Raw genomic sequence first — 24,961 nt, 5'->3', positions numbered from 1 at the left:
GATTGGAGGCTTCCTATCTGTGAGGATCCATTAAATACCATATTGTGCTTGGATACATCAACAGGAATAGAAGCCATGTAAATACTTAAATAGGTAAATAGTGTTTCAAGTCTTATTGAGCTTATTATGTCTCAAGAGCTTATTACATCCTTGCTAGATTAGAGAGCACATTCAAAAAACAAACACAAACATAAGGAAAATAAGAATCCACCACAGAAAGCTTTAAAGTTGAAATACCAACCTCAGGATTTCAGCTCCTACCTTATGATTTTGAGACATCGGGCTGACCATTCTAAAAATCCCTGGGAAGGGAAAACACTGAAATTCCCTTTCCTTGGTCCTCTGGGCCAGGGGATCAGCCCTAAATAATAATTTTTACGAAGTTGTATCAGTGGGTTAAAAAAAAAAAACCCATCAGTAGAAAGCGAAAATCCTGCACTATCTGGGTTTGCACTGAAGACCACCAAAATACAAGGCAGGCTGAAATCTCTGCAGCCAGTCTGGCAGTTTGCAATTAAACTGCTAGGAATGCATAAGCATTATTGGCCTTCCAAAGCAGATCTTTCCAGTTTTATGGGCAGAGAGTTAAGCACCCTGTAAATTGTACCCAAGACTCAAATCCTTAGTGTTGCATCTGCTTTTGTTCAACTTTTTATTTTCTGAAGTCTTGTGGTTAGGCAATGAAATGTGAATCTGTTGATTCCTGGCTATGACACAGGCTTCTTGTGTGGCCCAAGCCAAGTCTCTTAAGCTACACTTCAGTCCCCTACTTGTGAAACAGGTAAAACACATCCTTCAGTGATGTTTTATGCATAAATTAACTTGTGGAAGCTGGTTTTTCAAAGAGTTCACTAATTAACATTATAGACAACCCTATAGATAAAGAGATTGTCAGAGGGCTCTGTCTGGCAACCCTGGCTCAGGGAAAGAGCACATTCCAGAAGTGATGATAGAATCTGCATACAATTCCAGAAAACCAAGTTTACTGAATTCCACAAAGTTATTTTTTAAGAACGTGTACTTCCTGGTAACATATCATAAGGATTTCATATGATGTAGGGCATCTCCCACATTTAGTTTTATTTGGAATGAAACGCCACCATCAGTTTTCAGCACAATTTATATGTATTATCTTGGCAAAATTTTACTGGAGAAATCCTGAAACATGTAGTAAGCTTGGAGCAAAGAGTTTAATGTTGGACACCCTGTTTTCCACAAATATACACTTACAAGTTGCTGGAGAATGCAAAGACAGTTCTACAAAAGCCATGTTGATTATCATATATTTTCAGATGTAAGCTCAACAGGGTAGAGAATATATTTTTCCTGTGTTTATACAGTGCCTAGTAGCTGGCTTGTGCTTAGACGTGGAATAAAGTCCACAAATAACTTAATTTTCTAGTTTTCCTACACCAGTACAATATCTAAGCACAAAACTCAAGTACAAAACAAATTAAATAAAACAGTTTTCCTACTAGGATGACCAGAAATAGACTAGAAAGAGGACTGAACATTACTAATCCTTGTTCTGCCTACACTGACAAAAGAGGCTAAAACAAGAAGAGAGTAAACCATGAATCTCAGGGTTTTTTTTTTCCCCTTTTCTGTAAATGGTATAGGATATAACTTGACACATCTACAGTCTTCACTGTCACATGATTTACTTAACCTAAAAGTATCAAAACTTTTAAGCTCATCTCATTTTCAAACACACATCAATTCAAATAGTCAATACTGAAAGACACAAACAAGATAAAGTTTTTACTAAGTCTGCAATTACGGTTTTCAGGAGCCACTGAAAAGTGACTATACAAGTTGGAACTGAAATATGCTTTCAAACAACAGCTGAACTTCTGTCATAAGTTACCACCTAGCCCACATACCAAATACTTCTAGTTTTCTTTGAAATATAGCAGCTTACTGATTACAGGAACTAAATCATAATTTCTGCCTTTGATTTTAAGACCATAATCCAGTACTGGAAAATGGATTTGTCACTGTTGCTGTGCACCAGTGAATTCACTTGCTTCATTTCAAATGTAACAACATTACTGTTTCACTATAAGGCAAATATCTGAGCAGTAAGAGCAGCTGATGACAAGCCTCAGAATACAGGTAACAAACTGTAATTTGAGTTTCCCAGTCAAAGCTCAGGTGAACTTCATCTTTGTTTGTCTTGTGTTTGCTCACAGGTGATGTAATTAATCCATCAAGAGCTCTGTTGCAACGTTAATGACATTCAAAATCAGCATGCACAAAAATTGTTATTAAGTTTATTTAAAAAAATAAATTGCCTATGATTTCATGACCAACTAATCAACACCATTAGTTTTCTAAAACATATATTCAACTCCACGTTGTGCACAGTGTTACATAAGGGAGGAGGGCCTGTCTGCTCCTTCACACTCCCATCCCAGAATGGACAATACAAAGCTAAAACATGACCAGGGCTTCCCTCGTGCCTTCATACAATCCTATGGCTGGAACTTTGCCATCACTACGCTTCAGTGGAGTTCCAGCCTGCTTACATCTTAGTCCCATTGAGTGTAGTTTATCATCTTCACACAGAAGAGAACTTAAGTTATTCCAGAGGAAATACAAACATTACAATACTGCAACTTTTAAGTATTTGGAATCACCTTTTTATGTTGGGGTGGGGAGATGTGCTCCTTGCCATAAGAAACTAAACATGCCACTGCTACATTAGACTATCCAGACTACCCATTTTTGGAATATACACTATTAGGGCACTGAAGTAGTATTTTGCTAGTGATGGTGCAGCTCTGAATCCTCCCAGTAAAGCAACAATACTAACCCTTCAAACCATTCAGCTATTTTGCACTTGTTTCAGTGAGCTTAACAATGGGGAATTTTTTGACCAATATACTTTTACATTGCAAGTGGAGGCAGCAGAAAAGAACCAAATACCTATTCCAGGCAGAAACTACAGTCATAATCCAGAATAACAGGGCAGACAGATATCTTATGTGTGTGACTGCCCGAACGAGAGGAGTTGGAAAAGAAGCATTACCAAACTGGGCTGTAATTTTCGCCTTAAAAATTTGTCCTTTAAAATTTAAAGTCTTCCCAAAACTGAAGAGAGCAGTTTCATGGAACCTATGCAAACAAAGGATTAGTAGCTCCTTATCTGATGTCAGCGATACTCCAAAATTAGGTGTTACCCAGGAAGAGCAGTGGGAAGGTACAGGGCTTGCCACTCCTAGGTGGTACCCGTCTTAAATACATTCCCACGGTTTTTCACATTGCCAGAGAGGAAAAATAAACCAAGCAAGGCCAGCAGTGGTTCTCTGAGAAAGCTGTGAAAAAGCAGTTGCGGCTCCTACCGTCTGGTGCAGTGGGGAAACGACCCTCCCCTTTCACCAACCTCCACCTAGCCCTAATACACAAGAAAGCTGTGGTGGCCCTGCAATAGGGGGGTGCCAGGCTGGGAGGGGGAAGGCGTACGGCAGCTCTCCCAAAGAGGTAGGAACGATCAAGGAATAAGCAATGACTCACACTATATGATTTATTGCTGGGCACTGTTCCCAAATATCTTAATAAAGTTGCAGCCAAACAAATGCACATCCCTTAGGTCTTGTCTTTGTTCCAGTATGGCCAAGACAATTGAGTATTATTTTCAAGTAAAACAAGGATGAGATTCTAGACAATATTCCTACCACAATTAGTATTTATGTTTCACCATTCTACTTCACAGCATTGCCAACCCTAGAGTATTTAATAAAAAAAGTACAAAACAAGAAAGAAGCAAGCATACATATGGACACAGAAAGTCATAAGATTTTTAACACATAAGTTTGAGCTGTTCTATGTGGGTTTTCGTTTATCTTCGCTAATTTCAGGTGTAGAAGACAAGAGACAGAAGCACTCCATAATCACCACATTCAACTGAAGCAAGAGGCCAATACAAAACCAGTTCACTCTGTGTCAGGTAGCAAATGTCTTCAATAGTTCATGGCAAAGCTCTTTTTGGAGGTCTTTTGGAAACTGAGAAACGGAGGGAAGGGGAGAGAGGCCAAAGAATTGTTTGAATTGAAACGTTTACTTGATTAGCAGTGAAGCTCTGGGGAAGTAGCGATCAAGCACAAAAAAAACCTGTGACAGGTTTCTGTAAGCAGCCTGCTCAGGTTTCACATAGCAGCTAGTGACAAAGAAACATATTTCCATATAGTGTGATCACTGTGCAAGCAGATGCTCCTTTTAGCTTTAATTAGCATTGAAAGAGAAGCTATATTCATGCTTTGACTTCCGATGTAGCTTTGAATCATGAGAGACAGCTAAATATGAACTGCCTGATGGCATATGCATTTCACAGGGCAGTTCTGTGAGGGAGAGAAATAATGAAGCTGTTAGAAGGGCAAGGAAGTACAAAGGAAAGATGCAGTTTGCAGGATATGCTTTCCCTGGTATTACCCACAGGTAGTTTCTGAATCGAGTCTGGAGATTCCTTTGTTTCAGAAACTAGATAAGCCATGGGTTAGATGCACAGAATCACAATATATTTCCAAGCTATATCCATGAGTAAAAACACCACGAATATTTTTAAATGATAGCTGAGAATCAGCTATATCCATCTGTTTCCAAAAGCCAGAGCTGGGTAAAGGGAGAGGGGAGGGCAGAAGATGGCAACATACTATACAGTGCATAATTTAAAAAAGAAAGCATTTTCCAATACGCATTATGCTTCTCATGGATGAGTGGAAAATACATGTTACCTTGAGTCAGTAGTTTGCCAAGAAACTGCAACAAATTCATGAAAACTGGAAATAACGTCTTCCAAAACTGTTCAAGACATTCACGATCAATCAATTTATCTAGTACATTTTATTAGATGTAGTGATTTTATAGCCTACTAGCCACCCATGGGAACTCCTCCGCCTCAACTTCCATTCACTCTTACAGGAAGAGTTAGGTAGTGAATATAAAGGTATACCTTACTACACAGAGTCCTGTTCATCCATGCTTCTAGCACACGGACCTCAAAAATAATCATCTCTATCTCATTCTTTTTAATTTCTATTTTTGTGCATGTTTCATAATGTACATAATATTACTACAGTAGTACATGTATATAATTTATAAATAAATATACATACATTGGGGATGCATGCCCAGATTTATTTATTTTTTAATGATGGGGGTGCGCGATCAAAAAAGTATGGAGACCACTGTTCTAAGTAACCTGATATACAGTAAATAATATCTACTGGCTACCTGTGTTAACAAACATAACAGCATTAGGTTCTCCTCTTGAAGATAAAGTTAGCAGTTTTGAAAACCACCTAAATAAAAGGGAGGGACAGACAGATAGCTTGTTCACCACTGTCACTACAGTAGAGCTGAGGAACCATAGTTTTTGGAGGACCTCATACACACAAAAAATAATACGTATAAATGCAGATAAAAAGATGGTCCCTGTTCCAAGGATCTTTAATGGAAATACAAAATTGTATGTTGTTTTGTGTTTTTGTTGCTCCCTATGATTTAGTTCCAAAACTTGTTGACCAGCTCACTTCACTGTAATTCTGGTTTTGTATACCTCATATGTGATTTAGACGACAACTGCTGTGTTTTATAAAACAACTTGTTTAAGAGTAATTCCATACAGCTTTCTTGCTTTGTGCTAGTTCATTTTAATAAACTCAAATTTACTAGGTAATCTACGAGTAAGGCAGAAGTTTCATTGACACCTTCCTAAAATCTAGCCTGTGGTTGATTTATTATTAATCATGCTGGTAACCAGAACAGTTTGTATATGTTTAGGGAGTTCATGATACAAAATTAAACATTTTAGATACTGCAGCAGCTTGGCATGGTAATTCCACATCTCTTTCCTCCAACATCGCGAATCTGAGAGCAGCAGTTTCTACCCAAGTAAAACAACAAGCAAGAACAAATTAAGTTTCCTGAGCATGCCAATGAGCATCTGCTGGTGCCCCAGGCACAGACTGCCAAAAGGTGGTAATAAAGTCAGAAACGTTTTGGGGGTGGGGAGCATGGCTTTAGAGACCAGACACGAATTTTGGTAGATGGAAAGACAATTAAAGCCCGTCTGGAGAGATGGTTTCTTCCAGTTGTCACAACCCTCTGGTGTGCTTGGAACTATTCCAGAAGGCTACTAAAGGAACAAAGATCTCTTGAAGAACTGAGCGTGCGGTGTTAGAAAGGTAAAGCACAGAGGTGTCCTAGAGGGTTCTATCTTTCATTCTTTCATGATGATCTGAAACAGCTGGCTATAAAGGGCCTAAAACGTATAGTTGTGTTGTTACCCCTCACTACACTGATAAAGAGATTAAATAAGGCACTGGCAGTTTGCTTTCAAAAGAGGGTGAAAGAAGAACACAAGAAAGTGAATTAGAGACGAAGAACGTTAACATGAAGGAGAAGAAATGAAAGTAATGAAATGAAAGAAACAAGAAACTAGACAGCAAAGGAAAGAGGATCAGGCAATTACACAGCACTTCAGCAAGATGACAGTTCTGCATGCAGCCTATGCAATCCCAGGGCAATGTGAATTCCAAGGAGGAAAATTCTTACATCCACCTAAATGGAATAGCCAAAATGGAAGGATAAAGATGGAAATGGCAGAAGTACCACGCTCCAATCTAAAAATATATACACTACTTATTTCCCAATCTGTCTTTGGGAAACTGCAATCAGCAATGCTTAGGTTTATTATTTTCTCTCCCAAACTCCTGAAAAGACAAAAAGGAATCCTATTAATAAAGTGTAAAAAACTGGCTCACAAAAATTGCTTGAAAACCACTGTGTTTTGGTGCATCTAGATTTTAGTTTTGATGATCGGTTAACACTATCGTAAGCTTCACACAATATATATATTGTTACAGCTTTGACTTCTTATATCTCTTTCTTACATTAAGTTGCTTGAATGTAGCAAACTAATTATTGAATTGAACATACATCAGAAGAAATTTACCTTGAAAATTTACCAATCTGACATGAGTTAAGGGATTTACTATCAAAACACAAGGGGGTTTTTTCTGCACAAACTAGTAGGCTCACTGCATAGCCAGATCTTATTCCAAAGCCAAAGACCTTAACATGATAAAAGCAAAAAGCATTAAGTATATTAATGCCTGTTCAAAATGAATTGTCTCTGCAGTATAGCAATGCATTATCTAGCTTCTGTTCACACTTCTTTGATTAAAAAAACAACAAGCAACCCAACAAACCACGCGCTCTTCATAGCTTAAGAGGCCCAAAACCCTTTTCACAAAACAATTCTGTTGTCACTTATATATAGGGTTAGTTGATGCCTTTCCCCCTCCTTTTTCCAATGAGCTAACTATAATTAATGACTTCAAAATGGAATTAGTTCAACAGCATTTGGCTGAAAGCATTTATTTATATGAATCCAGTTATAAATCATAACTCAAAGGCATACTGTAAAGAAATTTACTTCATTGAAAATTCAAATAGCAGCCTTCTATATAAAAGTGGTATTAAAGCTTAGACATTAGTACAGTCAACATAAATTCTGATTTTAACAGGCTTGGATAAACATATAAATTTTGGCTCACTGAGTCTGCTTCGGCTGTCAATACTCTGAAATAGATACAAGCTTTAACAAACCTTTAATTCAAAAGCCCATTATTGTACCAACTGAAATAGAAAGACTCGAGTATCAAAGAGAAGTTCTTCCCCACTTTCATGGTATTACTTCCGTAAGACACCAATTGATCTACAGCCCTTGAAAGAAAACAACTCGCTTCCCTGTCCTGGATAAAAGTCAGTGCAGTTTTTTCATCCATCACAGTGTAACAGCATCAAAATACACCTTCTGCATCAACTAAAAACAAGAAAAAAACCCTGCAAACCACAAAGCCATTACATGACATGTCAATTTACTTTGTCTGACAGATTCACTACAGAAAAAAAAAGTTTTCATTAAAAAAAACTAAATGAAGATTTGTTTAAAGCAGTCAGTAAGAAAGAAATGAGGAAAAGGAGAAGCGAGAATTTATACAGATTTACCTATTGCTAATGTTATTCTGAGGCGCCCTTCAGCTTCCTAAAGAAAACATGGATAGCTTCCTGAATCCAGTTAAGTGAACCATTACATTCATCTAAACACCAAAGTGCAAAGCCTCCTTTCCCTGGCAAAGAAAAGAGCAGCTCTGCGATCAGCACAGTGGTCCGGAGCTGCTGTTCTCCAGCAGTGTCTATGGGAAGAAGGTGCACTAGCTGGGCCTTAGACAAGGAATAGGCAGGTCAAGGCAAAGCCTGCCCAGCAGCAGAGAAAGCCCCAGCTCAGGCGGCCAGCTGCGAGCAGTTATTACAGGACTAACTTCTGACAGATATAAGCCCTTTACCAGCTTAATCTCAGATCATTTGGAAAGGATATGAAAGACATAGCTGTGACTGTTACAGGCTGTTCAGGAGCCTAAAGAGCACTTGGTGATATGTCCTGTGCTCACTGCTTTGGGGTGAATTCCAGCCCAGTTTGCTGCTTTTAACTCCTGCCACAAAGCCTGTTTCTGCTGGCTTTTGTAGAGGGATGGTGAAGTTTCACCAATACATTCATAGTGCATGGCTGCCTGGCACAGCCCCATTTCAGATGGTGGCAGCACATCTGTCCAAAGTATCAGACTGGATACTCACCTTCTAAACTGGAGATTATTTTTCTCATCTAGGACTATTTATGCAATGTCCCGAGATTTAATAAATTGCCAGACTAACTCTTGGTTACTTAATAACTAATAACATCCACAACATTTAGCAGCGTCTGATAAATTGTGTAACCAAATTAATTTACCCTCTCTGACATTAAAACCAGTTATCGTTAATAAACAATGCCTTAAAATATTTAGGTGAGTTAATTCAACTGAACAATATACTTGGAACGACTGTGATGGCATTAGCAGATAGGTAAACAAATACATGCTTATTTTCATTCCTTCAGTGCTACAGGTATTTTCTCTTCAAGAATACAGTGCTTCCGTTTCTTCTTGTGTTCTACTACTACACACTATTTTCCCTGATACCACAGTTTCTACCACACTATTTACACTCAACCTTTTTTTGGATGAGAATGCTTTTTATTCTTCCAGATCATGCTAAATCCTCTTCGATTAGGCTGTTCACATACCTGATCTTGTCATGAAAAGAATGTAATTTTGAGTAGCAGTAATAAGTATAGCTGCACTGAGAGACCTAATTTCTTTACTGGCTCATGTTAAAGGAGGGAAGAGTTCTTCTGCGATGTTATCAGAAAGGTATTGCACAGAAGCAGCTCAGCATGCCTGCATTCGGTGACAGGAACCACTTGCACATTTGATGCGCACAAGCAACTCCACTAATGTGAAGAGAAATACAAACAGGATCTGGTACACGAACCTTACAGCCACTTGCTAGGAATCAAGCTAAAGGACAACTTCTTCCTTTAGATAGCATTTGGGACAACAAAAGTTTTGATAAGAAATGTAAAAGCCTAACAGAGAGCAGGTTTGGAATAGTTTCTCCCATTCTACTAACATGATTTATGAGCATTCAAACTGCTTGGGACATGACATTGTTTTCAAAAGGAAAAAAAGGAGTAGGTACTTAAAACTAAATGAATCTCAAGACTACTTTCTACTGACATTGTTTACAATGGGCTTAATTATTTACGGGAAGAAACCATCCCATTGTATATCTGCCTGAATTTTTGAAAAACAAGTAAAGGGAATAAAAATTAAAATCTTGTTTGTAAAGCACCGGATTAGCAGCAAACAATCTGGGTTTTGTCTCCTTGGATAAATCTCTTAGATAGCTGGATCTAAGTAGCCCTTTGTGAAACAGACACTTTACTGAGATGTTTGCAGACTTGGAACATTTTCCAAAGTGATAACAATTTTGGTATCCAGCTTAATACAACTTTGAAAGCATTTTCTGAAAACTGGAATTACTTTTAATTAAATTTAATTCTTCTCCCACATTATATTTGGTGATTACATTTGAAGTCATGCTATGTAATTTCAATTATTAAGGTGCTTTTACACTAGAAGTAGATAAGAATCCTCAAAAACTGTAAAACTTCCACCAATGAAAGTATGCTTGGCTAACAAAAACTTACTCAAATTTAGAAATAATGCCTTAGCCAGTGCACAGCAGTGCTTCTCATGTGAGATACATAGCTTTATGCCAGCTTTGGACATGCTCCTAGGACTTTCACTTTAGGCTCCAAGGAGACAAGTTGGACATCTGTGCATGTTGCCCATTCAGAATATTCATTCACATGTAAAGAGATCCCACCCACTGCTAATACAAAATTTGAACTTAGCATAGTTACCAAATCGCTAATAATGTGGCAACAATCCAAGAAGAGACGTTAAGTTACACAACCCCACATTATTTTTTGTTGGCACCTCCCTAAGAAATTTTTCAATTCAGTTCAATAAGGCGGGGGGGCGGAAGTATTGAAGGATTTCATTTCGGGATTTTGATTTTACAAGTTGCTGGCAACTCTCCCTCTGCACGTGTGTACACACACTCTCCGAATAACTTGACAGTTCAGGTATTTTAAAGGTGGGAAAAACAGTCTCTAAAGAGTTAGGGTTTTTTTAATTCAAAAGTAAACTTTTGAAAAAGTTCCTTCAATTTAGCATATAAATTGAATTAATTTGATTAGTCTTTCTAAAATGTAAAGCTCTCATCTCTTCCAAACACACTCTACGCCAGCTAGCAGGCCAGGACTTGACATACACAAGTGAGGAAACCTCCACCTTCTTTTAACAGCACAGTACAAACACGTCTGCTGTTAATTCCTCATAGCAAGGTACACACACAGCCATTACATTTACTTGAGAGCAATGGTCACTATTTACAACCAATTATTATAATTTCCTGAGAAAAGGCTTGACTTCAGTGTGTTGAGCATCCTCAGCTCTCCCGAATGCCCTTGTGTGCAGAAGTGAGCAGTGCTATTAGGAGGACTCAAGCATGTTGCAAGATCCAGGTAAAGCCACTTAGTCAGTAAAGCTCTTCAAGTAGAGCTCATTTCTCCCCATCAACAGGGTGAGGCAACAGATATTGAAATAGGCCTCCTTAAAAATAGCTGTTATATTTTTCTCTAAACAGAAAAGTATGAACCTATTTTCCCTGTAATGTCTTCCTCAATTCACCAAGAATTAACGTGTCTGAAATAGCTCCTTCTTCCTCCTTGGCCACAGGGACTCATCAGGGTACATGTACTGTCCCAGGATGGAATTCTTTCTCCAGGTAACGTTATTGCAACGGGGTAGCAGCAAAGGATTTGATACAAGTTTTAAACATATTTCCGGAAGAATAATTAATTCATGTATCATCACGTCCACCCTGATCTCTACATACACAACTACTGCATCTCTTTACAGTAACATTATAGAAGCCTCTGACTTTTCCAAAGAGATAATTACAGACTACTTGCTGACAATTATTTCTAGGTCTCAAAGCAAACAAGACAAACAATGGCACAAACCAGTGATCCCTTTCATATCTCAAGCAATAACTTAATTATTAGAACGAATGTATTTAAAGCACAGTATTAACAAAAGGAACATTTTAACAGCAGTTAACCTGACACTATTTTAAAAATATAAGAATATAATCTAGGGAACTATCAGAACATCAACTTGAAGGTAGTACAGAATATTGCAACCAGTAGTATCAAAGGTGTTTACAGCTGTTTCATTGGCAAAAGAAAGTGCTAAGCACAAGCCTGAGCCTTCACAGTTCCCCCTGTCCTGGCCTTCTGGAAAGCTTTCTGTCCCTCCACCAAATGCAAATGCTGGTCTCTCCTGAGGTGCTCAAATTATTATTTTCAAGCCTTGATGTCTTTACACAATTCCCAGCAGTTTTTCTTAGCCTCTTACATTCTGACTTCTGTTTACTGATGCACTACGTCTCTAAGTGTAGTGGCACATCAATTAATTATACAGTAGTATGCCTAATCAGGTTTCCCTAGGGTTTTTAACAGAAACCCTTTGTATTTCTTAATGATTCCATGAGATTGTAACTATTTTTAGTTCTGCAATAAAAGAAGTAAGAGTCTGCTGACAATACTATCTCCACAAAAAGCGAAACTGGTATTAAAACTATTGATCCGAGCACACTTGAACTTTGGAGAATTGAGATTTAGTCTGGATTTTATGATTAACATTTTTATATACCATATAAGCAGTCAGCACTTATAGACAAGAAATACAAATGAAGAAGAAAGACTGGAACTGAAGAACTGATGTGACCTACTTTACATTTTAATATTAAACCAGATACATCCAAATGAATAGCAAGGTCTCCACTGCCTTCAACACAATGCTACCACCAATTGGCCAACAGCAGTCCAACAATTTTCTGCGATCAATTTCTTATGCCCTGCCTTGTTCTGAAAGAGGACAGGTGCTCTAAATAGCCAAGATTACTCTTCTTTAGGTCTAAGGCAGACATCCACAAACTTTCTCATTAATTTAAGGAAGAATCCGGGATTAAAAAAAACAAAAAAACTCCACAAAAACAAAACAAAAAACCAAACCCACAACAAACTACTAAAAGCCCAAATCAGCAAAAATACATCTAGCTTCCACACCACAAAAGATCAGAAAAAGCAGTAAAAAAAAAAATCAGTTTGGTGGAGTTTCGCTGTGCCAGAGCTGGTCACATTTTTGACCAAATTGCGTCTTGTATTAGGAGGGGTCATAACTAAAAATATAAGTAGACAGCTGCCTTACTATAAAAGTGTTATTCTCATAGAATCACAGAAGAGTTGATATTGGAAGGCACCTCTGGAGACTGCTTGCTGCAGACCCTGCTCAAAGCAGGGTCAACTACAGCTCAGGGTTGTGTCCAGCTGAGGTCTGACTATCTCCAAGAATGAAGACTCCACAACCTCTTTGGGTAACATGATACAGTATTTGACCATAGGCATAATAATATATAAGAAAAATTAACCCAAAAGTAGACATTTAGCTTTCATTTACGCATTTTATGTACCTTTTGCCCATCCTCCCCCACCCAGTGGAACGCCAGTGTTGCACATGTACTTCCTATCTGTCACCCATGCTTATACACTTGAGTCACACCGCACACAGAAACAGCACTGCTGACATCATGTAAGCTCAGACGCTCTTACCTAGTATATTGGCAAGACTGGATTCTGAGACGCTGCTTTTAATTCTTAATCTTACCTATTCCCCAAATCAGAAATGAAGATGGGCCAGAGAGAATTTCCACATTATGAAAGCAGCTCTCTCTAGCATTCCACGGGGATCTGTCTGCAAGGCTGAACTGTATCTCTATACAGTTTCTTTTGTCCTGTATTTGTTCTTTGATGTACAAATATGCCACAGACTAAGCGGTGCTCTCTTTGATGTTGAACTTTTATACTTTATTGCAACTAGCATGCTTACAAGAGGAGCTGCCAGTCATTTTCCCTTCTAAACATTCAAATTTCATGAGGCACTTACTTTATGAGTCAGATTTCTTAGTAACTTGTTTTCAGAATTTCCACAAGAACTGTGCTACTCTTCTGGAATGATAACTTGATTAAAAACCAAGATCCGATCAGGTTTTTCAAGTATTACAAATTAATACAAGCATTAGCTAATATATCTGAATGTATTTAACATAAAGCACAATTACCGAGTCAAGTATGCATTTCCTCAGTTTCTTTCAGATAATTTAGGCTGGTGTCTGGACTCTGGCAGTGACCAGGAGTAGTTGCATTGCAAATAGTGTAAAGCCAAGGTAAGCATGTAGTGCTACCTCTCTGGCTCCTCTGCCCTCCAGCAGTTCACAGTTGAGCCAGAGCCCAGAGCCACAGGTAGCCTCTGCAGTACAATTTTTCATAATGCAGAGTGTATACATAGAATTTTAGACTGACAATACCACGGCAGATTAAATTACAAAGTTAGTTACTTCTGTGACAAAACACTAATCAACGTTGGCAGGAATAAAACGTTATAAAGTGCAGATTTACCACCAGTACATGCTAGAGCTGCCAGTGTGAGACACACAAAAGAGTTTCCGTTCTGAAGCACTTTTGCAAGGGCTTTGAAATCAATCCTAAGAGCAGAAATTCTTTGGAGTGAGATTTTGCCATTCAAAAGGTCTCTGCTTTAGGGTGACCTTTACGTTTGGCTATTTTTCCCTTCTGTAAGTATAAACACTGTTGTTGAGAGAGAAGACATCAGAAGAAAATTACAATATTTTGGAACACTGACAGCAAGAAGGGAACCTTTACCCATACTCAGCTCTAGGTTTCCACAACAAAATCAGTACTGCTACTGATGCCCCTCTCCAAGGCAGCTAGTTTAAAGATACATCGTCAGTGTACTGGCCAGAGAAATGCACTGCTTTGAACATTTTAATTTCAAGTTAAAATTTTAAAGTGAGGAAACCATATTAGAGCTTAGTCATTTTTAGTAAGAGAGGAAAAAGAATCTAAAATGAAATAAATTTGTTATAGATTCCGATTCCTCTTTTTCAAAAATATCTAGCAGCTCAGTAACGAAAAGTGCACGTTAAGAGCTAGACGTATTCAAAGGAGGGAGCACTCTAGCGCTAGCCATGCCAGGCAGCCAGGTGCTGCACTCCACCTTTCTGGCTGGGAACTTCTAAGTTATTCCCAGAGATACCAGTAGAAGATTTCATTTTAAGAAATCTGGTTAAATAGAGCCAGCCATAGCAATACTGGAAAAATGACAGTTTCAGGGCCTTTTCAGGTCCAGGCAAAAGTTAGTTCTCAGTGCTCACCCAGATTCTATCACGTGCAGTAAAATAACCCACCAACAAAAAACACAAGTGTGAAATATTGCTCGTGTTCCTGAGAGGTTTCACATAGAGTTTCCATCAAAGCAACCTGTGCAGGAGGCAGGAGAGAGAATTTTGATCCTCCTTGAAGAGAACAATAGGAAAATCAATTCCTTTATTTAGCTCCCTCCGCTGGCCCCACTCCAGCCCCTACACCTTAGCACCAGCCCAGTGCCCTTCCACACTTCTGGCTGCCACAGCTGCTGCCACCCACTGCTGCTCTTCCTGCTATCACTGGGGAGCATCTGGGGAGGGAGAAATGCTCTGGGCCTGTTTTCCTCGGCCATTTAGAAGGCGCCTATGTATATGAGGTTTCTCAAATGAAACATCTCTGGCTCTTTAATTAACCTGTCTGGTTTTTTTATTATCTGTTGATACAAGAATCTATCCAGCAGTTATAAACATCTTTTTATTTTACTCATATTTTAAGCAAATACTTCTTTTAATTCAGTAATGCACCCACAGTACAAGAAAAACTCTACCCAAAGCTTAACACAATACATCTCTGTCAATCTAACAATTGCAGGGAGTGTCCCTTTGAAGGAAAACAACACTGAGCGTAAGCTCAGCTACTCCAGACGATGACTAACTATCTGCCCCTCTCTGCGTGGCAGAGCGTGACCCTGCAGCAATAGTTGCAAACACACCTCCAAAACCCTAGAGTGTTCCAGCCTGATGTAAGAGGCCTAGTACCAAACGCTAGTTTCACTTACATTTATATTCTCCAAAATTGGTTAGTAATATAACACCCGGCATGCAAACGTTTCTACAGTAAACTAGAAGAAGCTAGTGCAAGAGGGGAAAAAACAGTGGCAATCTAGAACAAGCAGTTTTCTGCAGTGCAGAAGATGGGTTTATTAATTCCCAAATTGAGCTTCAAGCAATCACCATAAATTTACTAGAAAATGTGTGTTTTCCCACAATAACTACTCTGCCAAATCAAACACAAAGATGAGCTAATTAATTTAGCTGAATGGAAAAATGCACCCATTATGAGTAACATTACGGTTGATACAGGAAGAGAGCAGCTACTGCTGCTCCTGTCAAGTAGTAGAGCACTTTATACCGTTCGAAGGTAAGGTAGAATTAAAGCATTAAAATACCTATGTACAGAAAGGAAGCTCCAAATGCGATCCAGGGATCACTTTTTACCGGCTTTCTATACTCTACCTAGACTAAGGGCTTCAGGCAAAGAGCACCTGGGGCTTAGAGAGAATTTAACCTTCTTTTGGGGTGAGAAGATAAATGACACTTCCAATCATGTCCCATTAGGCACAGGGCCAAGTAGAGGAGGCTGGACAAGAGTGCGCTTCTCTCCTCGGAATTAAGAGTCAGGTAAACATCAGTTCATGTAAGTTTCAGGCACGCTTAACCCATGGCACAGTATCAACTCCTGGCAGTCTCACAAGAGGTGTGAATTAAGTGCCACATGCAATGAGAGCTTGATTTCTATTTGGATCGTGTAAATTGTACTAGGTCTTAAACAGCAAATGATACTTGGATGAAGGGAGAAAATGGCTGAGCCAATCCCAACTTCCCTGGTGGTCTGGAGAAAGAGGTAGAAATTCAGTACCACAAACACATGCCCGAGCACAGTCTTGTCCCCTTTCAAACTGTGGTGGAGACTGAAAACCTGAGGCCTGGCATACAATCCTATTCCCACTGTTCCGATTCATCTGTTCTGAAATTACTGCTTAAAACAGACAATTCTGTCCAAAATAAAAGTCAGCTGAAACAAACGCAGCTTTCAGCTGCATTTCACATGAACGCCACCCAGCCTTTTAAGATTATTTAACTAAAGCAGTTCAAAATACCACCCTACCTCACTTGTATAACTTGGTATATAGAAAATCTCAATGCCCCAGATGCCTGCCCCTTTGCCTCTGGGGCAGAGAGGTCGATGTACCAGCAGAACCAAATACATCAGTTCTCGGTATCTGTGAGAGCTGGAAGCAGAAGCCATGGCCATACTGCATCCTTCCCCAGGTTTCCGTTTCATGCAGTTAACAAAATAACAGCAAGAATAACAAAGTCTTTAGGACTTCAAGAACACTAAACAAACAGCACATTGCAGAAGACAGCACGTACAAATGGTGACAGGACCTTTTCCCTATTTTTAGTCAACAGCGCAGAAAGTATTCTCAACATACCAGGTGTGAGCAGAGGCGGCAGGAAGCCCAAGCACACCCCGCCGTGCCCGCCCTGCTGGGCCGGGTGCCCGCAGCGCCTCTGACAAGCACCACTTAGAGCCAGGGAAAAGCAATCCTGGCACGCAGGAACACGGCCCATGGTACTCTGTCAACCAGACAAAACTCCAGTTTGTGGTCACTTCAGGTTGAAAGAACACTCTGACAAACCCTTTGTCACAGTGCATCTGTCTACATGAAGATTTAATGTCACTTTTCCGCCCCCTCGTTTGAGAATGATCAACTTCTTCTAAAGTGCATAAATAAGGAGTCATGCAGTTGGTTTTATGAAGCACCTTGTCCCGGGATTCAATGGCAATAAATAACACAGTATTTCAAAGAACACAAACATTACACAATAATTACATGGCTGATACCCTATAAGTATGCTGACTATTCTATTTGCATTGTTCAGAAGTGAAGAGGTTAGACTTATTTACATCCAAGTAGCTTTAATTAAGCTTTGAGATAAATGCTCTTAAAATGAAAGCTGGGATGATTATACCTCTCTCGACATTGATTTTAGCCTAGATGGCTATGTATGCAGCAGAACAAAAGGCCCAAAGGCTGGAATCGCACAAACAGAAGACCCACAAGCTATGGGTCCTGCATCACTCTGCCGCATAGGAAAGAAAACAAAAAATGCAGTGAAATCATAACCTTACTGAAGACAACTGCTTAAGTGTAGGGAAGCCAGGCTGTACGTTAAGGGGTGGCAGCAGTGGGTGCTGCTGACCACTGCAAGTTCACAGTAAGATGAACTGCACCCAGCTGCATTCACTAACAGCAGTGAATAAATGGGCTGTGTTTGATGGCGAGGGCAGCAGGCTACTCCAGCCTCCCTCCCAGCAGTGCTGTGGAACCCCCAGACTTCTCGGGGGGGGCTCTTGCACTTGTGAGAGCTTTAAACGTCAGAGACTCACATTAGAGTGCATCTAAGGAGCACAAGGAACATTAGCCATCTCAGAGACTGCAACTCCATGGCTAGTAACAGCTTCAGCTTTGTGCTTCTGAGCGGACAGCACACATGCACAAAGCAAGTGGCAGCAGGGTGTAAGAGAGGTGCCCTAACGTTCACAACACTGGACTCAGATTTTCCTGGATATCCATTGGCTCCTGTCAGCATGAAGGCTTCACCGTCCCTTGACATCAAAAAGGAAAAGGGAAGCAAACACTAATTTAATTACATTTTTCCACAGGAACGGGAATCTATGTGGGAACCTGTGCAGACAGACAACCTCAGTGTAGAGTGCTGGTACTGCAAGGGGCTCTCTCCAGTGCACTGACTTTTCCAAGTCCATCAGCAACCTCCCTATTGCAGCTAACCCCCACTCTGAAGAGGGGAACAGCACGACACCGTGTGAGTCACTGCCGCCCTGAGTCACCCCCTGATGTTCTCAACATAAGGTGCAGGCAACTGGGAAGCAGCCTGAAACTGCACCAAGCTTGCCAACCTATATTTTGCAGAACTTCTTAGCCTAAATGCCTCTAGCAGGAAAAGTGAAAAAAAACCCAGGCAAACTGAACACTTTGTTAACCCCAGGCAAGGCTCCCTTTAAAGCAGTATGAAGCATAAGAAGAAAGTCCATCTGCCAGATCCCCTAACAAGGCTTTCTGCTTCAACTTTTCAGTCTGTGTCGGTTTTGGTTTTTTTTTTTTTTTTTAATCCAACAAGCAGAGGTCTGCACTGTAGAGAGTCACCTTTTTCTCATAACATAGCTGTTCTTGGAGGACAGAATCCTCTCTCCCCTGTTAATGTTTATTGCAAAAAAGAGAAAATACTGATCTTCAAAAAGGTATGAGAGGTTTAGAAGACAGTTTCTGCACCATTACTTATGTGCATATCCCTTAGATATCAGTCCTCAAGGAAAAGACAAATCACAAAAGCAGAGAACTACTGCTTGCTTGATCTCAGGAGTTATCAGCTGTAATTGCAAATTACAGCTCTCAGATAAATACAAGAAAGGTGAATATTTATTTTTTTCTCTCATTGCAAATGAAAAAAACCTGAATAGCATTCTAAAATGTATCAAGTCTGACTCTAGTAACTAATTCTTGTCATACACAGTTATTTTGCACACTACAAAAACTTATCTCATGGGAATATAAAGAAAAAAAAAAAGAACATGCTGCATCTCAACTTCCTCTAATACTAGATAGAGAATTGCAAAGTCAGACAAAGTTGCATGTATCTACTCAGGAGAGACACAAAGATTTGACAGTTTTGATTTAGTACGTATATTTTAGAAACAAATATACCAATTTAGAATTCTGTTGTGTAGTGAAGATGAAATACTAACAACCCTGCCAGTAATTAGTACCTGATAGCAATCATTTCTATACTATACTGTAGGCAAGAGAAGCAAGAAAGAAGATTTAAAACCCCTTAAGGTTAAAATGGAGTGCTACGTCATCCTAGAAAAAAAACCAAACATGCAAGGCTCTCTATAATGCCAAATGAGTAAAGAAATCAGTCTTTTTCATACACGTTGGGGAAGTACTCGATATAAAGAGGACTCAGTTCTTGACCAAGGTCTCTAGACACTACTCCCTGAACTAATAAATGCCAACACAAACATTCACCTCCCCACTGCGGAGCGAAGCTGCAAAGCTGCAGGCCATTACCCTGCATCACATGCTGAACCAGCTGCCATCTCCCTCCCACCCCCCACATCAGCTCACTGGAGAAAACGTGACAACATTTCATACTTGTGCAGAGCCCACACCACAGACACCAGCGATGCTTAACTACTTACCTCTACAGCCTCATCCCTTTGTTACCTCATGACACCTTCAGGGACTTTTTTTTTTTTTTTTAAAAAGGGTACAGAAGTCCTTGCGTGGTGTCCACAGACCACTTCAGTTTTGCCCAAATTATTCAGAATTGTCCTAGAAGAACTATTTTTAAGACTGTATTGCCAGCCAGTTGGAACAGGCTCACCATTTTAGCTAGGCAAGAGCTGTACATAAGTTTAAAGAGTTTGATCTAGTGAGATGTTCAGCAACCACAATTTTCACTGACTTAAACAGGATGTACAGATTTTCCATACTTGAAAGGAGTGTCCCCAACTGAGACTTGTACAGAGCATGCAACTGCCTTTGATTATCACAGAGTGAGACATGAAGACAGATTTCCTCTTCTTTTACTTGCAAGTCTTGAAAGTCTTTCAAAGGGCCTGAAAAGTACATTTCAGCAATAAACCTCAAATCAATCTTGTCCTGCGAATGTGATGCAACAAATGTCTTAGGTACAAGTCAGTCATTCAGATCAGTCACACAAAATTAAAGCAGCAAGAAAACAGCCTCTCAGCTAGTAATTCCAAAGGCCAGATTCTGTTAATATTTAGTCAACAGAAGTTCTGTACCAGGGTATTTGCTAAATTTGATTTAACTTTCAATTAGTGCCACAGTGAAGGCAAATTTACACATACTTTAATCTGTAAAGCAACTTTTTCTTAAACCTATAGCAAGATATTTTTCCATAGGCAGTGGTTTACTGGTGAAAAACACAGAGTAATTACCAATGTGCTGGCAGGTTGGTGCCAAGATACATGACAAAAAAACACGTCAAAAGGTCAGGCTTGACAGACTCAGAAAAGCTCACCCGCAGCAAGCAGTACTGCATAAATCCCTGGATGGATGGCCTCTGAGCAACCTGGCTCTGCCGAGTCTGGAATGTGGAGGTCGCTGCAAGTAAAGCACGCTCCCTTCAGCGCTACAGCCAGGCAGCAAGGGAGGTCCTGCTTATCTGGCCAACTGCAGTTTGGGTAGTCAGAAAAAATACACTAAGATCCAAAAATCATGTGCACTAATAAGGAAACCAAAAGAGTCTATTTCCTTAAAAGGTATTTTTAAATGATTGAATTTTCATTCAGAGACACTGTCAATCAGAAAACTAGTTATACTTCCAATGATCCAAGCACAGACCCCCTAAGTGAAACAATTCTCCTTACAACCAAGCAACAACCGATTCTACTCATCTGGTCTATCCTCCGCAAAACAGCAACAGATTCAACTTTGTTGATGTTCACACAGCAAAAGTCAGGATTAGTAGCTCAAATTCTACCATAACAGTAAATATACCTGGGCAGAAAAAGCTTAGAAAATTTACATCCACCTTCCCACCAATCTCTGTTTAGAAATGTCCATATGAAGGATGGTAAAAGTATTGCTAGGTTCATTTTCATACTTTATAAACTCATCAGTAGACTGAACCCTTCTTTCCGGGCCTGATGACAGTACAAGACAAGTACTCAAGCTCTCAGCAACACTGGGCCTGATTCAACCCTGTCTCTCTACAAAGTAGGTACCAAAAAATGGTAAAATACCACACTTTTGAATCTAGCTCCCTCTGCCTTGGGCTCGCCTCCAGTTATGTACTGGCATGACAACTGAATCCATGTTTCTACTCCAGCACAGAGTATTTGCTCACCAATTCATAGCACTTGGTACTATTCTCCTTGAAGTCAACCTTGAAGCTTCTGCCAGTGAAGACTCTCGCAGGAATAAGATCTGTACCAATGAATATGCTGGCGAAATGATCCGATTCCTTTGCAAACTTTTACTGGTAAGCATGTAAAGTTGCACTCCCCCTTAATGCTATCAGCCAGTTAACTGACCTGCATATATTATAAACTAAGAATGCAAGGCTTCCTGAATCCTCTACACAGACTCGCAACAGTTGATAAATAATTTTTAAAAGCCCATCGATCTACAAAATACTTACTCGTTATGAACTTTGATGCTTCACCACTGTCTATTTTCTTAGAAATAGACAGAAGAAACCCGCTTTCCTCTCTGCTTGAAACCAGAAAGTTACATCTCTTATTATGCAGCCTGTCTTAAGGACATGTCCAGTCTCTTCATTGGACTAGTCTGTTTTCCAGCTCTTTAAGCATACTAGCACAGCTATCGAGGTGCTGACAGCTAGCCAAAATCTTTACTCATTCAAACCTGTATGTAGTCTGGAAATCTGAGGACTTTTCAAAATGAAAGAAAGCATGTTTGCCTGAACATTACATTGCATGAAAAAGACAACGACTCGCAAATTAATTTCACACGGTATTAATTTAGGCTACCTGAACAGCAATAGAAAATGAATTAATACTCTTTTTCACTTAAAAAAAAAAAATCCAATATGGAAATTTGTAACATCCCATATTCTCCTGCAGACCATAATTTTCTGCACTTGAACTTCAGAACTGTAAAAGATCAGAAGCGTCAAAAGATGCCATTACAGCACTGAGAATAAATAAAATATTCAATTCACCTACACATTTTACATTTTTCCCTTGTACCTTTGAGCTTATATAAAACTGCATTCCCTATGCTAGTGGTCTACTTAAATCACAATATTGGACTGCGGATCTATTATTTCATGGCAGTCAGAGGTCACTAAGACAAACGACAACATATTTCCTCCAGCTCAACCCTGTCCAGCAAATTAGAGAAAGGATAAGAAACCAAGAAAGTTTTTCAATGCACAAAACCTAAAAAGTATGAAAACATGAATGAAATGTACCACAGAAGTATTCTGTAAAAAGTACAAAGACCTAAGTATTTTCATAATAAAGCCATTAGAAATTACCCTTTAAAACCCAAAAGCTGGGCTCCGCCAAGATTTTACATCAGCATGGAAATTGGTTTAAATGAAACTCCCAAGAGAGTAAAAAAAAAAAAAAAAAATTCAAAGTTGAATTGCCGAAAATCATCTGCCTGTTCTTTTACAACACACCTTAAGTCTCTGTCCGGAAGCATATACGGCAATTACACCCTCCAAATTTTTTAAATTTGTGTACTTTCTTTCTTTTCTTTTCCTTTTTTTTAAAATTTATTTGATTTCATGGTTCGAACAGGCTTGTGAGGGATGGGCTGAACAACTCTTATCAGAATATGTAGAATTCTAAGGGACTGCTAAAATATCCATGTAGCTCGCACTTTAAAAAATACATTTCCTTTTGTTACAGATGCAAGTATTTGAATCAACCCAATTACATTTTCTTGCCAAATACATTCAGCATGGCTAATGATTAATGAATATAGTGCTTTTCTTTTTATTCACATCGGTTTCTCTCCAAGAAAAAAAGGAAGCCTAGTAATTGAAAATTACAGTGCCTCAAACACTATGCTGCTATTGGTGCACATTACCTACTGGAAATGCAAGGTAGGAAAAAAAAAAGGAAACAGTCTCTAGCTGAAACACGATTCAAGCTTCTTTTTCCATGCAATTATTTTTTAAAAAAGAGAAACTTTACCTACAAAATCCATGAAAATATTTTAAAGGGTACAGATTTAGTATTTTAGTGGGGGCATTAAATTCAAATGTCAACAGTGATACTCTTTAGATTACTATGAAAGAATATAATTTTTAAATAAGATGGTTACTGGGTTTAGATATTTTTTTTTAAAAAAACAACTATGACTTTAAAAATGGTGCAATGCAAAGTTCTGCTGTGGACCTCATTTTAATAGGAAACAGGGCAGACTGAAAGCATACCTCTAAACTTTTGATTTCTCATCAAAAACTTCGTTTGACTCTCCTTAGTCTGACACTGCCCCTCATTAAGGACTCGGATCGGCAAGCAGAGAAAACTTCGGGTTTAAAAAAAAAAAAAAAAATCGCTAAGTAGCTCTGTTTTTTCCTTTTATTCCAAAGCCTTTTAAACATGAACAGCTCTCTCTTAAGACGGCATTTTAGCCCCATCAGCTACCTACAAGATGCTGCACGTTCTTTTCCCCTTTGCTGGAGACAGATTTTGCAGTACATATTTTCTACAAGGGTTTGTAGAAAGATCAGACAGCTCGTCTCCGCTTTATGCGACTCCAACCACGTTAATCATAACCTCTCCCTCCGAAAAGCCGAGTTGGCAGATAAGCTATCTCTTACCCTCTAACTTGTACGCGACAGTGTAAAGTGTAGCGGCTCCCCGGAGTTACCGCTCCGCTCCTCTCCCTGCGCGGCGCGGCCGCCTGCACCGAAAACACCGCGGCAGCGCAGCGGCGGCACTCCCGGGCTCTGCCCAGCGCTCACGGGAAGAACTGAGCCGCCCCATCCTTCCGAGAGCTCCTAACAACCTCCCCCTGCTCCAGCGGCCGCCCGGCCCGGTCCCCGCACCGGCGGCGGCTGCGGGGCAGGCACCGGCAGCGCCGCCCCCCAGCCCGGGGCTCCCGCAGGCCGCCCGAGGGCGAGCGGGGCCGCCCCGCATCAGCGGGCCGCCGAACGGTGGCACCGGCGCAGGAAGAGGGGAGGCCACGGAGCACTCTAACTCCAGCCAGTCCCGCGGCGGCACGGCCCCGGCCCCGCCGCTCACGGGCCGGGCTCCCCCCCCTTCCCCACGGCACGGCACGGCACGGCACGGCGGCAACCGCAGGCTGCGCCTACCTTTCATCGCGGCGAGCACAAAACACATCATTTGTCAGGGGCGAAGCGGCGGGGAGCGGAGCGCGGCGGGCGGGGAGGCGGGGAGGGGAGGCGGGACGGGACGGGCCCTCGGCGTGAACCGCCACCGCCGCCGCCTCAGCAGCAGCCACCGCCGCCGCCTGCCAGCGGAGAGCCGCGCCGCGCCGCCATCCCCCGGCCCATATGAGGCTCCATGTGACCCGCTGACATCAAGCCAGCCCCGGCCCCCCGCCTTGTTTACACCGCTCGCTCCGTCCCCTCCCCTGCCGGCGCCGAGGGGCGGTGCGGGCGGCCGGTCACGGGGCGAGCCCAGCCCGGCAGCACCGCCCCCGCCGGCGCGGGGCTCCGCCGGCTGCCGCCTCGCCGCCCTCCTGCCCCCGCCCCGGGGCCTTTCGCTTCGCTCCGCGCCCGCCGCAGCCCGCCGTCAGCGGGGGGCCCGCCGCGGCCCCGGGGAGGCGGCGGGCGCGGCCCCCGAGGGGCTCACCGGGGCCGTCCGGGGGGGGGGAACGGCCCCGCGGAGGCGGCGGGCGCGGCCCCCGCGGGGCTCGCCGGGGCCGTCCGGGGGGGGGAA

At 40.9% G+C, this 24,961-nt stretch overlaps 1 protein-coding gene across 2 annotated transcripts in view; it reads right to left on the bottom strand.

Moving 5' to 3' along the window:
* Positions 1 to 24,642, bottom strand: part of RORA (RAR related orphan receptor A) — a 70,209-nt gene extending 45,567 nt beyond the window's left edge. For both annotated transcript variants that reach the window (XM_075505811.1, XM_075505812.1), the window contains exon 1: positions 24,373 to 24,642. In XM_075505811.1, the coding sequence (XP_075361926.1) occupies positions 24,373 to 24,403 (31 nt within the window). In that variant the 5' untranslated portion in view covers positions 24,404 to 24,642. The remainder of the gene's footprint in view (positions 1 to 24,372) is intronic.
* Between the last annotated feature and the right edge of the window lie 319 nt (positions 24,643 to 24,961).

This window comes from Mycteria americana, chromosome 6 (assembly GCF_035582795.1).
Source record: "Mycteria americana isolate JAX WOST 10 ecotype Jacksonville Zoo and Gardens chromosome 6, USCA_MyAme_1.0, whole genome shotgun sequence".
Taxonomy (NCBI): Eukaryota; Metazoa; Chordata; class Aves; order Ciconiiformes; family Ciconiidae; genus Mycteria; species Mycteria americana.
Note: the sequence above shows the minus strand (reverse complement) of the source record. Positions and strands in the feature narration are given on the sequence as shown.